Below are 15,601 nucleotides of genomic sequence, written 5' to 3'. Positions count from 1 at the left end.
TAGCCTCTGTTTCTTCATCTATAAAATGGGTCTAATAATACCTGCATCCCCATGTTGTAGTGAGGAGTAAAAAAAAAATAATGTGATGGGCAAACATGGCACCTGTTCATTGACCAACAGTTGCTCCTGTTTGTTCCCCACATGGACCTCAGCAGCAGCCCTAGCCATGGCCATCACGCCGCACGGCCCCAGGGCAGCCCTAGCATTCCACCCTATGTGAACGGGGGCTCCTGGAGGTGTGCCACACGGTGGCTTTGGCCAGGCTCATTCCCTTCCAGGTCCTAACTCCTGGACCTGAAACTGATTCCTGGACCAGTGGTATGAAATCCTGGTCCACTGTCCCAGCACGGGCTCTTTCACCACAGGGGACCAGGGCCAGGTAGGGCATGGGCTCAGCCCACACAGGTGGGCGGTGTGCCCAGCCACGTTGCAGGGAGCATCTGAGAAAGCCGACCCTTGCCTACCAAATGTGCTGGCCCTGCTAAGGTGCTGGTGAGCAGGGAGGGGCCGGGGGCCCTGGACAAGGGAAGTCAGGCCAGTGCCTTTGGGGCTCAAGACACAGGGAATCACCCCAAATGGAGGTGTGAAGGCAGGAGCGGAGGGCAGCAGGACAGACAAGGACAAAAGGAGGAGGGGATAGAAAGGGTGGGAAAGACGTCAGAGCCTGAGGAGGGTCCAGGTTGTCCTCATCATCCCTCTTGGGGTATCTGCAGCTCGTCTTCCCGGGCTGGTCAGGGTGGGGTCTGTGGGTTACCTCGGTTTGTCCTGTTTCTCTGTTAAATATGGATGGCTGCAGCCAACGGGGACGGAGGAGAAAGGCAATTTCGCCACCTCAGACAGTGGTGGTGTGCCGGCCTTTGTCCCCAGAACAGCTAGGACTTGGTACAGGCCTTTCTGCAAAAGCCAACTAATCAAGATTCAGTGCGTTCTTATCATCAAGGGCTGAGTAATGTGCAAACTCTCTATCCAGAAAATGTTTTTTAAAAGTTCTAATCATAGTGCTTGTCTTTAAACCAAACCAGGAGCTAAAAATGGTCATTTACAAAGGTGTGGGTCTCAGTGTTTTTGCTGGGACCTTAATCATCACATTCTCCTTCCTTCCCAGGTATCCTGGGAACCAGAAGGGAAGGGTTCAAGCCCAGGCCTTGACTAAATCCCCACAAATCAACTCATTTTGCCATCATTCGGCCATGGCCCTGCGTCTGCAGGGTACCCATCACACTTCCAATGCTGAGCTGTGGAAAATCCAGAGCGTACGTGAGCACTGACAAGCATGAAGGGGCTATAATATTGGCTTCTCAAAGGGGCTCATCGTGCCAGGGACCCAGATGGGTACGTAATGGGTTCCTCTTTATTCCCAGTTCCAAGCTGTTTTGCTTGGGGCAGCTCCCTGAGAGTGTAAGTCTGGATGGAGGAAGATAAAACATGCACTTTTTCTTGCCTGATATTGTTGACAAAAATATGCTGTTTACATATTGCAAACCATGAGATGGTGTGAACTCACAGGGAGGGGATAGGAGGGGACCTCCCTGATCAAATGTTCAAGTTAAAGGTGAAGGTTGCAGTAATAGGAGCCAGTTGATGATCCTGTCCCTTCTGTAAGGTACCTGTACCCCCACCAAACACATGATCTGGATGGTTATGATGCTTTGCCAGGAGGGGGGCTCACCCAAGGGGGCGGGTGCAGCGGTATCCTTTCCAGGGTTTTTCCAAACTACAGCCTCATGGTTCTCTCCCACCCCCCTCCCACAAACGTGGATTCAAGACTGGGGAAGGTGGACATATCTTGCAAAGTGTTGTATATCAGAAATTCAAAAGATACTTTAGAACCAGGCAAGGGCTTCCATTAAGCCTTATTTCTATATCAAAATCTAGAAATAAATAATATTCTACTATTTGCCTCAAGAAAAAAATAGGTATGAAATGCTTAAGTCCTCTCTACATTGATGTCAAAGCTACAGCCATCTGTTATGTTGTGCTGGAGGCAGGCATTTGGCAAGACAGACTTTCTGATAAGAAAATCGAATCCCAAGAGGTATTTGTTTTAGCAAACCAAATGGGAATTCTGTGAGCTTCTGGATTGTACCTCTAAATGTCTTTTTCAGTGAAAACAGCCCAGGGCCATGCCTGAGTCCCAGGTGCACTGAGTTCTTTCCTTAGATGATGAACCAAGCAGGAGATTCCCCTTGGGAAGGGTCATTGCTGTTTATTTTAAGCTGCTTTCAGCCAGTGCTTGGCTGAGGAGTGTGGAGAGGATACCTCTGTTGTCCTGCAGCTGAAAGGGGAACACTATTGCCCATAATCACTGCTGTGCCCCTTGTCCTGACTCATGGTGCAAGAGCCCACTGTGACCCATCTCTGATGACATACTGAGAGCGTCTGGTCTCCAGGAGGCAGGAGGACCATTTCCAGCTTTAACCATAGGCACAAGGACACCCAGTGACCCAGGAGCGGAAGCAGGCATCCCACAGTCAGAACTTCCCCAGGGAGCAGGAGACAGCAGAGCACAGGAAACGCGCGGAACCAGGAGACCCACATTCTAGTCTTGGCACCCACTTAGTCCCAGTGGCTCGGGCTGGCTAGGCCTCAGTTTACTCCTCTGTAAAGTGGGGACAAGGCAGGGTGCTCTCACATGGCTATAATGAAGAAATATGCGTCCTCTGCACAGAGTTTACAGAAAGAAAAGGTCCAATCAGACGTTATTACTGTGGACGTTTGGCCAACCCTCCATTATTGCCAGCATCACTTAAGCGTCCTGTGATGAGCCCACTCACCCTCCAAGCCTCACGGTTTGCATGAGAACTTTAGTTACTCTGCAGTGCTGCAATCAGCTGATGTGAACAGGAAAAATCGGGAAAGGGCTGTTTCTGGGGAGTGAGGTCTCTTTGGTACAAGAAGTAGGACAAGGTCAGGGAAGGAGCTTTCAGCCGCTGGTGAGGGAAGACCAGGACAGCCCCGAGACGCAGTGAGTGGACAGAAACATTCCGGTGGGCGAGATGAGATAACGGAAGAGAAGCAAGCTGGCGCCACCTGGCTGTGTGTGGGAGGGCATAGGGGTGGGGGGCAGTGCCTGTGAGGACCCGTGGTGGGGCTGGCTGGTGGGGGCAGGTGCCTGTGAATCAGAGCAGGGGACAGGGATACACCGTCGGCCGCTGCTCTCTGGGCCTGGGGCTTAGCTGACCAAAACACGGTGAGGTACGGCTCATAATTCATAGCAGGTACCTTGATGATCGTGACCTTGATTGTGAAATGTAGAAATAAAGTAATAATAGAAAGAACAATAAACATCATTTGAGGGATGAAACCTAGGTGCTAAGTGGCCCATGTCCACTTCTCATTTGGTTACCTGCCACCGTGCCCCGTAGTCTCTGTTCCCCAGCCACGTGATGGCTATTCTCTTCCTTGAACTTGTCAGTTCCTTCCTGCTCTGAGCCTCCGCACATGCTCTTCCCCCTGTAGGAATGCTCTTCCTCCCACTGCTCCCAAATCTCTCATCCTTCAAGCCTGGGTTCATGTCACCTCCTAGGAAAGGCTTTCCCTGACTGTCCTCCGACCAAGCTTCCACCCGTCCCAGTTCTCCCTCCCCTCCATCCTCTTGATAACAATTACTGGAATTTGTACCCCTGTGTTTCCTTGTTTACTTATTTTTGGTGTGTCCCACCCACAGATTATGGTGGAGTCTGCTGTATCTGCAGGAACCCCTGTCTCTGCAGCACCTAGCCTTGCACACAGTAGGAGCTCAATAAAGAATGTTGACTGCACAAGGAATCCTCAGAACCGTCCTTTGGGGCAGGTCTTATTATCCCCATTTTATAGACAGGAAACTAAACAGTTGTTCAAGGTCACAGAGCTAGTCAAGGGCAAATCCCACCCCAGGAGTGGCAGAGGCAGAGCCCACGTTCCCTGTTCTTGCCTCTGATCCTTGGCCCAAGGCTGAGTCTGGGGTGCTGTGCAGACTTCCACTTCCTGGAGCCCTCCCGAACCTGACTGTTTGTATGGAAAATACTTCGGAAAGACTCCCCAAATGCAAGGTGACCTGTGCCTGCATCCTGAGCCCAGGAACGGCAGATCCAATTTACAGACCAGTGTGAATGACAGGCTTTGAGGGACCATCCAGTGGGATCCTTCCCCCAACCCTGCTGCCGAAAAGGCCCCTCCCTCCTCCAAATTCCAAATCTATTTCCAGTCTCAATCTTACAACTGAGTACCCCCAATTATGAAGTCTCCTGTTATCTCCTTTTTACCAGTTTTAGCCATAGCCTCCCCACCCTGCCTTGAAAACCAGATTACAAAGTTCTGGAGGGCAAGGACCGAGTCTTCTACTAGTTTTATTCTCTTTGGTGCTGAGTAAGGACAGCAGCAGCAAAACAAGCTGACAGCATGTTGACAACGGAAGGTTCTGCCAGTAAATCAATGAAATTTAATCTCTGATAAAGCTGTAAAGATACTCATCATCCCCGTGCATCTGGTGGCTGGTGAGGACATGGGGAGTTCATGCAGGTGGGGTGCTGCTGATCCTTTCTGGAATTGCAGTCTGCCCTGTGTGGCTGTGCACGCCCTTGTCTCAATCTGCTCACATAGGGATGAATGCCACCGGGTCCCTCGGGGAAGCAGGGTAAGCACCCGGCCTTGCCTTCCCAAGTCTGCCTTTGCAGGGCTGAACTGCACCTGTGTGCCACCCTGCCCCGACCATGGGCCCCCGTGGCTGGAAGAACCAGAGCCCCACTGGCCAGTCCCTTGGTTTCCTGCTGAGCCTGCCCACGGAGCTCCTCTACCAGCACTCGGCTAGTCCTCTGCAGGGCTAATGTGCACCAAGAGCGAAGGATTTCATGGACCTGGGGACCCTCCTGCAGGTGCAAGCAGCCCCAGACCCTTGGGCCATGGGAAGGCCATGAAGCTCTGTGACACAGGGTGACAGACAAAAAGGCTGGCCTCACATCGTGACTTCCCACCCATGTCCAGATGTGACCATTTTGGTGGCTGAAATGGCAGTGGCAATTTTGTTGCTGTCACTTAGTTTCAATAAAGCAAGCGAATGACCTAGGTTGTAAGAATACACCTGGCTCTCATGAAGCTATCCCCGCCTCCACGGGACTCAGCACAACTCTTCTCAGAATGAATGAAAAAATGCAGCCCATCGACATCTTGATCTTTCCTAAATTCATCTCTGTGTAAAAACCCACCTCTGTATTCATCAATAATCAGTTGTGCTTTTCCTTTCTCTCAGCTCCTGCCTCTCCTCTCTCACCCCTCCCGCTCTCACTCACACTCACCTTCTCTCTCCATCTCTCTCCCTCTGTCCCTTAGGATCCTTCACGTTGGCCAGTGGGCGCCCGAGTCAACTATAGATGCTTAAGCCCCACCTGTACTGGAGAGCAGCTCTGAGCGGCATGCGGGGGGCGTCTGCATGGAGGCTGGGCCAGCACTGCCCAGGGACTCACCCAGAGGGTGGCGGAAGCTCCATGGCCTCCTGGGGGGACTGTGGTCCCCTCATCTGCTGCCTTCGCACTGCAGCTCTGCGGCTGTGGCCACTCTGGCTCTTCTTCCGTTTGCTGCTCGCCTTTGCTCTTCTGTTTTCTTATGATCTGTGGGGGACAAAGTGAGCCAGTTAGTGGAGAGGCCTCCAGATGCCATGTGGAGTTAACTGGGATCATCTCTGGAATTTTTTCAGCTGCTGTAAAGCTTAGTTTCAACAGAACACCAGCCTGTTCTCAGATCTGCCTTATAACAGCACAGCTATAGCCTTGAACACTCTAAGCATTTTATAGTTTACAATAATCCTTCTGTGATAGTAACAGCTTCTTCTATTTATTAAGTGCCTACCATGTGTCAGACTCCATGCTAGGTACCGTATATGCTTTACCTCATTTCATTCCAAGAGGTACAAGCTATAATTCTCCTTATTTCACAGATGAGAAAACAGGCTCAGAGAGATTAAGTCAGGGCCACACAGTTCATAAACAGTGGAGCTAAACCTCAAACCCAGAGTCTCCGGCTGTAAGTCCTGACTTTAGGAAGCATCTGGAAGCCCCAACGAGGGGGCAGATGCCAAGAGTCATCAGGGATGGCTTCAGCTCCAGCTCGTCGGCACCGCTTGCAGGGTTGGCACAGCCATTTGGATTTACTGAGTCCATCTGCACAGAGGTCGCTGGGCTCTCAACTTCCTATAGGAAAGAAGCAGCCAAAACACTGCTGAGCCACCCAAATGGGTGTATTCTTCAGAGCCCTTTTAGGCCACACAGGATGATGAAAAGGAAGGCTGAGAGTCAAGAAGAAGAGTAAACCGAGGTGCCACACCCAGGGACAGACCTGGGTCTAATCAAGGCACAATCCCCACGGCAGGGTGGGGACATGGCCATGTTCCCAAGCAGGATTTCAGAATCGCTGGGAACCAGTGACCCCCTGTTCCTCCCGTGCCTCCTCTCTGCAGGTGAGTGGGGTTAGTGCCACTTCCCTGTTTCTCTTCCAACACTGTATGTTGGGTATATAAGGGGAGATAATTTGTTTGCTAGCTTCATGGATCTCTAGCTGAAAAGCAGCTAAATTTGGATACTATGTACTTTGAACCATGACTAGATCAGATATTTAGGGTCTTTGGGTGGGTGAGTATACCTGGCATGGGGATGGGATGTGAATTATTGTGACCAAAAGGGAAGACTGGATTTTTCAACACTCCCTGTAATATAGCCCTTTGCTGTGCGACTTTGCAGTCTCTCCCCATACAGGGAGAATGCACTTCCCAGCCCTTGGCTGTGGGCTCCACTGTGTGACCTGCTTTGGTCAATGGCACGTGAGGAGGGTGTCAGTAACGTGTGCCAGGGGCAAGCCTCAGCCTTGATAGGCACTGCTTGCTTCCTCCTGCTCTCCGGGGCTTCTGGCATGGCCATGGGTGGCTGATGTACCTTAGTTGGACCCCGAGTGAACACGCTGCAGCTGATTTGGTCCCAACCCACAGCTTAAAGTGGAGCTACTGCAGATGCATGAGCAAGAAAGGAATTGTGGTAAAATAAAAAAGATACACAGATGGTCCCTGACTTACAATTTTTTTACTTTACAATGGTGGGAAAGTGAAAAGCATTCAGTACAGCATTCAACGAATTACATGAGGTATCCAACTCTTTATTATAAAATAGTCTTTGTGTTAGATGATTTGCCCAGCTGTAGGCTAATGTGTGTGTTCTGAGCCTGTTTAAGACAGGCTAGGCTAAGCTATGATGTATTAAGTGGGGGTTAGATGTATGAAATGCATTTCAACTTACAATATTTTCAACTTAGGATAGGGTTACTATCTGGAGGCAACCCATCTATTTTACTTAAAATACAGGAGCATCTTTATTTGGTCTTTGACCCCAGTTCCTGGCACAAATCTTCAAAGACCCCTGGAATTATCTGAGTGATAGGAATGTCCTTGTTACACTAATGAGGCAATTAAAGGTGGGGCCTTAGATAACTTCTAAGTTATCTAGAATGAAGGCTGGATGCCAGAAAAACCAAGTACAGTACATGGTTAGAGAGCTGCAACTTTCTGCCCCAGCCCCCGACCTCTGTGGAGGGGACAGGGATTGGAGGGTGAGCTCGATCAGATGTCCAGGCACTTAGTCAATCACGCCTACTTAATGGAGCCTCAATAGAAACTCCGCAGCAGTGAGGTGCAGAGCGCTTCCTGGTTGGTGGACACGTTGATGTGTCAGGAGGTGGCGCACACAGAGAGGGCATGGAAGCTCTGTACACCCTGTCCCCAGACCCTGCTGCCCCATGCCTCTCTCCCTGCCTGGCTGTTCATTCGTATCCTTTATATTGTGAGGGAAAGATAAAATCTCGGGACCTCTAACACTCATTATGCCAAAGGGGAGACCAGGCCTGGAAACTGAGCCACGCAGCACTGCCACCCTTTCCCCAAATGGACAGCCGTGATCTCGCGACCCTGCGCCATGACTTTACGTGTAGGCCAGGTTCCCACCACAACAAGGCTTTTTGCCTCTCCAGATGGCTTTCCTCACAGATCACTCATGGGGAAATGCTCTGTTAGCCCTAAACCTTTCAGATACACGAGGTCTATTTGGAAAGCATCCAGCCTTGTTAATATAATGAGAACGGTTTGCACGACATCGGTGTAACCTGGCAGCCAAGGCGAGTGGACTGGAATGCGCACGCGTGAACAATGACACCCTCACTGTACTAGTCGGGGGCGCTACACGCTGTTGAGTGAGCTTGTGTACTGTGTGGCCGTCCCATTCAAAGATGGCTGAGCGAGTAGAGCATCAGCAATGAGTGCAGCGCAAATAAAAGTGTTGCACAAATGCTTCAGAGATGGTTAAGGATCTGTTGAAAGTGATCTATGTTCTGGAAGGCCTGCAACAAGCAGAACACCTGAGAATGTTGAACGTGTACAGGTTAGGTTAAGAGACACTGGGAGATCTACAGATTCAATGCAATCCCTATTAAATTACCAACATCATTCTTTACAGACGTAGAGAAAATAATTATACACTTTGTATGGAATCAAAGAAGACCCCGTATAGCAAAAGCAATTTTAAGCAACAAAAACAAAATGGGAGGTATTAATTTGCCAGACCTCAAACTATACTACAAGGCCGTGGTTCTTAAAACAGCCTGGTACTGGCACAAGTTCAGGGACACAGACCAGTGGAACACAACAGAAAATCCAAATATAGAACCATCCTCATATAGTCACCTAATTTTTGACAAAGCAGGAAAGAATATACTCTGGGGTCAAGAATCCCTATTCAATAAATGGTGCTGGGAGAATTGGTTAGCCACTTGTAGAAGACTGAAACAGGACCCACAGCTTTCACCTCTCACAAAAATCAAATCACGGTGGATAACAGACTTAAACCTTAGGCATGATACAATCAGAATTCTAGAAGAAAATGTAGGAAAGACTCTTACAGACATTGGCCTAGGCAAAGAATTTATGAAGAAGACCCCCAAGGCAATCACAGCAGCAACAAAAATAAATGAATGGGACATGATTAAATTAAAAAGCTTTTGCACAGCCAAAGAAACAGCCACGAGAATAAACATATCACCTACAGAATGGGAAAAAATTTTTGCATACTACACATCAGATAAAGGACTGATAACAAGAATCTATTTAGAACTCAGGAAAATCAGCAAGAAAAAATCAAGCAACCCTATCAAAAAGTGGGCAAATGACATGAATAGAAACTTCTCGAAAGAAGATATAAGAATGGCTAACAAACATATGAAAAAATGCTCAACATCCCTAATCATCAGAGAAATGCAAATCAAAACCACAATGAGACATCACTTAACCCCAATGAGAATGGCCTTTATCAAAAAAACCCAAAACAACACATGTTGGCGTGGGTGTGGAGAGACAGGAACACTCATACACTGCTGGTGGGACTGCAAATTAGTGCAACCCCTGTGGAAAGCATTATGGAGGTATCTTAAACAGATTCCAGTAGACCTGCCATTTGACCCAGCAATCCCATTACCGGGCATATACCCAAAGGAAAAAAGGTCAATCTGTAACAAAGATACATGTACCCGAATGTTTATAGCAGCACAATTCACAATAGCAAAGATGTGGAAACAACCCAAATGCCCATCAATACATGATTGGATTAGTAAGCTGTGGTATATGTATACCATGGAATATTACTCAGCTATAAGGAATAATGAAGATACGACATCTCTATGGTTCTCCTGGAGAGAGTTGGAACCCATTATATTAAGTGAAGTATCCCAAGAATGGAAAAACAAGCATCACATGTACTCACCAGAAAATTGGTTTCCCTGAACATCACCTAAATACACATCTGGGAACGACACCAATGGGATATCAGACTGAGGTGGGGGGTGGGGGAGGGGATGGGGGTATGCCTACACAATGAGTGCATTGCGCACCGTTTGGGGAATGGTAACGCTTGAAGGTGCTGACTCGGGAAGGGGGGGTGGGGAACGGAGGGATATATACCTACATGATGGGTGCAACGCGCACTATCTGGGGAACAGGCACGCCTGGAGCTCTGACTTGGGGGGAAAGGCAGTACATGGGCAACGTATGTAACCTGCAATTCTGTATCCCCCATAACAATAAGATGAAAAAAAAAAAAAAGACACTGGGAGAACTGTGTGAGGTCCCAAGGTGCCTACTTTGAGGCGTCATTGTTCTATGTACAATGTTTCTTGTATCTTCTTCAATAAATGTCTCTATTTTGCATATTACATGGCTGGACACTTTCCAGACAGATGGACAGACCTCGTACATCCCCTATAAAACAAATGTGTGCCAAGTATAACCTTAGGACTGCAATGTAAATAAATTCTTGATCTTGACTTCTGCTAAGTTTCACGCTGACAATGTCGATGACAAGCTTATCTCCATAGACGCAGGCCAAGGACAGATGAGACCAGTCACTCCTCTGCCCACCCTGAGCAGACTGCATAACTGACTTCCTCCCTCTGCCCCCTTTGAATGTTCACCTTACCTTACGTGAATGTAGATTTACCTAGCACTGATTAGAGCCCCACAAGAGGGCGACCACTTGCCTCACAGCCTATGCGTGCCCTCTCCCCTTTAAGTACCTGTCTCCAATCCCCGTGTGGAGAGCCCAGGGTCATAGACGATTTTGCAGTCTGTGCTCTTCCCAGGCGCTTCCTCAGACTTTGGCTTAGTAACTTGAACTGAGTGTGACTTTTGTTCCCAGTCACTTGTTATTTAAGTTATCAATATTAAACTGGTGACTGACAGTAAGGTGCTTTCCTGAGTTTTGAGTTGTTCTAGAAACTGGTCGAACCTGAGGGCCTGGGGTCGTGGGAGCCCCCGTATTTGTAGCAGGCCAGGCAGAAGTGTGGTGACCTAGGGACACCTGAGACTTGTGGCTGGCATCTGATGTGGGGACAGTTTTGTGGGACTGAGCCCTTAACTTGTGGGGTCTGCACTAGCAACAGGCAGTTAGTAATCAGAAGGGGATTGAATTTCAGTTCTCAGTTGGTGTCTGAGAACTGGTTGTGGAAGACAGAGAGATCCTTGTTTAAAGCCGCAGAGTTTTTAGGTGGTTGGTTTCTCAGAAGTAATTAACTGGTACACTGTGTCGGGGACAGCCTAGGGCATGGAGGTGGCAGACTGCAAAGCTTCTTCAGCAAGAGACTGGGAAGTGTGGGGAGGGGATACAGTTACACACACACACACACACACACACACAGAGCCCAGGAGCCAGGAAGCCAAAGAGCAGCCTGCTCAGTGCTGAGAGTTCCTGAGTCCCCACCCACCAGCCCAATCCCGAAGGCGACCACATTCAAACTGCTCAGCATCTGCAGTGCAAGGCAGTCCCTCTGCATCGGCCCTCAGAGCACAAAGGCGAAAGCGAGAGGAAACTGTGCAGAGGACATTCCCCACGTTTGCTCTGCAGTTCACTCAGGTCTCTGCTCTGGGGCCCACCTACCTTCTGCAAGATGGCTGTGGCCAGCTCCTCAGTGAGCTCCTCCTTGTGGTCCCGCAGGTAACTGGCCTCGTTCTGCTTGTCCTGTGGAGGGAAGAGAATGGCCGGGTGCTTGGGTAGGTTTGGGGGCCTTGGCAATCACTTTCTTGGGAGAGTCCTGCCCACAAATGCAGAAGGAGGTCGGGCACTGCTCTAGTCCAGGCTGTTGGGACACTGATTTCCCTACAACCTGCACTTTCTCCTCATGGCCAGGACCCCGACCCACGCCTCCCCCCAGAGAGGAGCAGGGGAGGCCCTACCAGGCTGTCCCCATAGGCTTCTGCTTTGGAAATTGCTTCCTCGATGGCCTCTTCAGCCACCCGCAGGGCCACAGCCAAGGTGTCCATCACACTGTGTCCTAGAGAGGAAACAGAACACAGAGCACTTTCTGAAAGCGAATGACCAGTAAAATGATTGTTCCACTTTGAGCTTCCCTGCTTAAATCCTTCAGGGGGTCTAGGTTAGTAAGTTTCAAACTGCTTCATTGGCACAGGAGTCCCTCACCCTTCCCACCTGCCGAGGTACGCCTCCCGCGCCTCATTCTCCTGCTGCCACCTGTCTCTTCACAGCTCTTATCTCGTTCCTCCTCCCTCAGGTCTCCTGCCCCATGACTTAGCTGGTTCCTAGGGACCCCAACACTTGGCCTAAGGGTTCCTCCTCTAAAAAATCTCAGACCCCTTCTGCCCCTCCCTGGATGTCCATCCGAGGTTCTCAACTGGCTTTCATGGGAGACAGAAAGGCCCCATCCCCTGTCCCCTCCCCATAGGTCATTTTCAGAGTGCAAGAACTGATCATATTCACTGTTGTATCCCAACACTAAGCACTGGTCCAAGCACACAGAGTAGATTAAAGATGACTGAACAAAAGGGCTTAATGTGAGGAAATAACAGATCTTCACCCACTTTCTCAGATAAAAATCATGTTTAATTTTGTGCATATAATGTATCATTGTGATGATGGGAATAAAAGTTATTAAATGTCCTAAAGGGCACTAAGATGTGCCTATAATTTAATGCAAATACAAAATCTCTGGAAGAGTTTTTAGACTATAAACAATATCAACAACAACCCTGGCCAACCTCACAGAGTTCGACCACATGCCAGGCCATAGGCCAAGAGTTTCACATACATGATCACAATTAACCTGACAACAGTCTGGCAAGGGGTACCATTTTACAGATGGTAAATTTTTTGAAGCACAGAGTAGTTAAATAACTTGTCCAAGGTCACATAGCAAGACAGTAAGAGTGTTAATATTTGAATTCAGTACTCAATGTCCAAAACCCTTGATTTTAACAAAACTGAGATGAATACAAGCTAACACGATTTTAAAACATAGTGCTATCATATTTTTAGTGAACACTTTTTTTTACATATAGCAAAAAATGAGAGAAAGTATCCCCAGATCAAAGGACTTCCCCAGGTGACAAAATTCTTTTTGGAGCCAAGTGCTTGGAGGAGTTCTGCTTCCCTTGAGCTACTAGATTTTAGCTTCTCACTTGTGAGAATTTCTATTATCCCTCTCTTAGTTTGCTCCAGAAGTCCAATTCACAACAGATGCAGGAATGTAGGTACACAAGAGCTGGGCGCCTGGGTCTCCTTTTCCCCAATTTCAACCTGTTTCCATTTATAATCTCTAGCTATGTATTCTTTAACACATGCAAATCTGTAAGCTGATGAAAATTCTTTGTGGAATGAGACAGGGTGTAAATGTAGTAATTCATTAATTAATCACTCAATTAAAAAATAATTCAAGTTTCTTAGGCTCATAAAGATGTAAATGGGGACAGAAAATGGCATTTGGTAAACATAATAAAATTTCTAAAACCAACCCAGTTAAGGTCAAAGTGATCTAGTCTGCTGATGAGGACACGGCAGGATGGCCATGACAGTCATGAGAGAGCCGTGTAGGGGCAACCCACCCCGGGGCTCTGCACACTGCCTGTGGCTGACTGAACAGTTTTCCCAATGTTTTGATAACTAGGTCCCATAAAATCTAAGTTGTCACTACACTAAGTGCTCCCTGGAGATAGACACTGTATCTCTCATTTCTCTTCTTCAAGACAGCGATCAGTGCATTTTTTCACAGAAGATGTCCACAGATTTTCACTGAATCAAAGAAACGTTTACTGAGGACCTCCTGTGTGCTAGGCCTTGATGGACGAGCTGGGTCCAGCTCTCATGGCTTTCCAAGCTACTGGGTGATTAGGCACGTAAGTAATCACTAAGAGGCATGCTTAACAATCTCCATGATAGGAATGGTCTCCAAGTCCCAGAGGTCCCTGGAGAGTAAGCACCTGGGGCCACACCTAGAAAGGCTTTGGATGCCATGTTTATTCATGATTCTTGGATGAGAGTGATGTGGAACACTGGCTGCAAACTAAAGGCTTAGGTCAATGTCTCAGGGAGAAAAACTGGTAGGGGTGCAGAGGAAGGTTAAGAAGGCAGATAGCTGAAGATCAGAAGACCAGTTAGATGGTGGGATGGTTAGTTTTATGTGTTAATGTGGCTAGGCTATAGTACCCAATTCTCAAACACTAATCTAACACTAAGTGTTGCTGTGAAGGTTATTCTGTAGATGTGGTTAACCTCTATAATCAGTTGACTTTATGTAAAGGTTACCCATGACAATGTGGGTGGGTCTCATCCAATCAGTTGAAAACCCTTAAGAGAGAAAACTGAGGTTTCCCAGAGAAGAAATTCAGCCTCAAGACTGCAGCATCCATTCCTGTCTCAGTTTTTAGCCTGCCACTCTACCCTACAGATTTCAGGCCTGCTGGGTCCCCATAATTGCATGAGCCAATTCCTTAAAATGAATCTGTGTGTGTGTGTGTGTGTGTGTGTGTGTGTGTGTACACATACATATGTGTCCCCTACTGGAGAACCTTGACTGATACAGATGGTCACCGAAATTAACACTAATACAGGAGATTTTCAAGCAGGGAGGTGCTCAGGTCATGGGCTTCAGAATGAAAAGAAAATGCTAACATTGGAAACAGAGCTCACAGGTACTTGAGTGGCTTGGTGGAAGTGGGGACAGGGACTGAGGCAAGATAATGTTTGCTGTTGGACCTAAGTGGCTGAAGACCTTGATTAGGACATGCTTAGGTTAAGAATCATATAGGATCTTCAGGTGCCATCAGCCAACCGTTAGAAATCTCAGTCTAGAGCTCTGTCCTGAAATCAAGGCTTGGCATTTTAGGCTCAGCAGCAAATGGAGGTGCACTGAGGCCATATGATGGTGTGTGGTAACCTATGGAGAAGTTGCAGGCAGCAAGGATAACAGAGGACAGAGCCTTCATGAGAAGACACCTGTATTAGTTAGGGTTCTCCAGAGAACCATAACCAGTAGGCTCTCTCTCTTTCTCTCCACACACACACACACACACACACACACACAGATATATAGATATATAAGAGGAGCTCTACTATGGGAATTGGCGCATGTGATCACAGAAGCCAAGAGGTCCCCCGAGGCTGTGTGCAAGCTGGAGACCCTGAAGAGCAGGTGGTGTAACTCAGTACAGTTCTGAAGGTCTGAGAAATGGGGGAACCATTGGTTTATGTCTTGGCGTCCCAAGGCCCAAGATCAGAGTTCTGATATCTGAAGGTCAAATAAGGTGGATGTGTCACCTCGAGAAGAGGGACAGCAAATTTGCCCTTCTCCCATCTTTTTGTTCTGTCTTCGCCTTCCGTGGACTGGATGAGGCCTGCCCACGCTGGTGAGGGTGGATCTATGATTCGAATGCATTTTCTTACGGAAACACCTTCACAGACACACCCAGAAATGAAGTTTTACCAGTTATCTGGGCATCCCTTCATCCAGCCAAGTTGACACATTAAAATTAACCATCATAACACCCAAAAAGAGAAGAGAGAGCATGAAGACAAGCTGTGGGGGGCCACAGGAGGAGGGCGATTCAGGAAGCACTGGTTATCAATGTCCAGCGCTCTAGGGAAGAGCTGAAATGATGAACAAGGTTTTACTTGAAGTGGGAAGTTTGTTTTGCTTTCAACCACTGCTCTAGGGAGACTATAATATCGGTATAAGAAAAGTAGCAGTTAATCAGTAAATGATACATTCTTTATGGGAATATTTTAATATGAGATGCACAAGTGAGTGGATTTAT

General features: G+C 48.0%; 1 protein-coding gene across 2 annotated transcripts in view; it reads right to left on the bottom strand.

The window, feature by feature from the left end:
• MYRIP (myosin VIIA and Rab interacting protein) overlaps positions 1-15,601 on the bottom strand; it is a 287,231-nt gene that overhangs the window by 85,034 nt on the left and 186,596 nt on the right. For both annotated transcript variants that reach the window (XM_069473478.1, XM_069473479.1), the window contains exons 5-7: positions 11,732-11,829; positions 11,436-11,516; positions 5,442-5,585 (exon numbers count right to left, since the gene is read on the bottom strand). In XM_069473478.1, the coding sequence (XP_069329579.1) occupies positions 5,442-5,585; positions 11,436-11,516; positions 11,732-11,829 (323 nt within the window). The remainder of the gene's footprint in view (positions 1-5,441; positions 5,586-11,435; positions 11,517-11,731; positions 11,830-15,601) is intronic.

The sequence above is a fragment of the Eulemur rufifrons genome, chromosome 7 (genome assembly GCF_041146395.1).
Source record: "Eulemur rufifrons isolate Redbay chromosome 7, OSU_ERuf_1, whole genome shotgun sequence".
Classification (NCBI taxonomy): Eukaryota; Metazoa; Chordata; class Mammalia; order Primates; family Lemuridae; genus Eulemur; species Eulemur rufifrons.
This window is presented reverse-complemented; position numbering and strand designations above follow the sequence as displayed.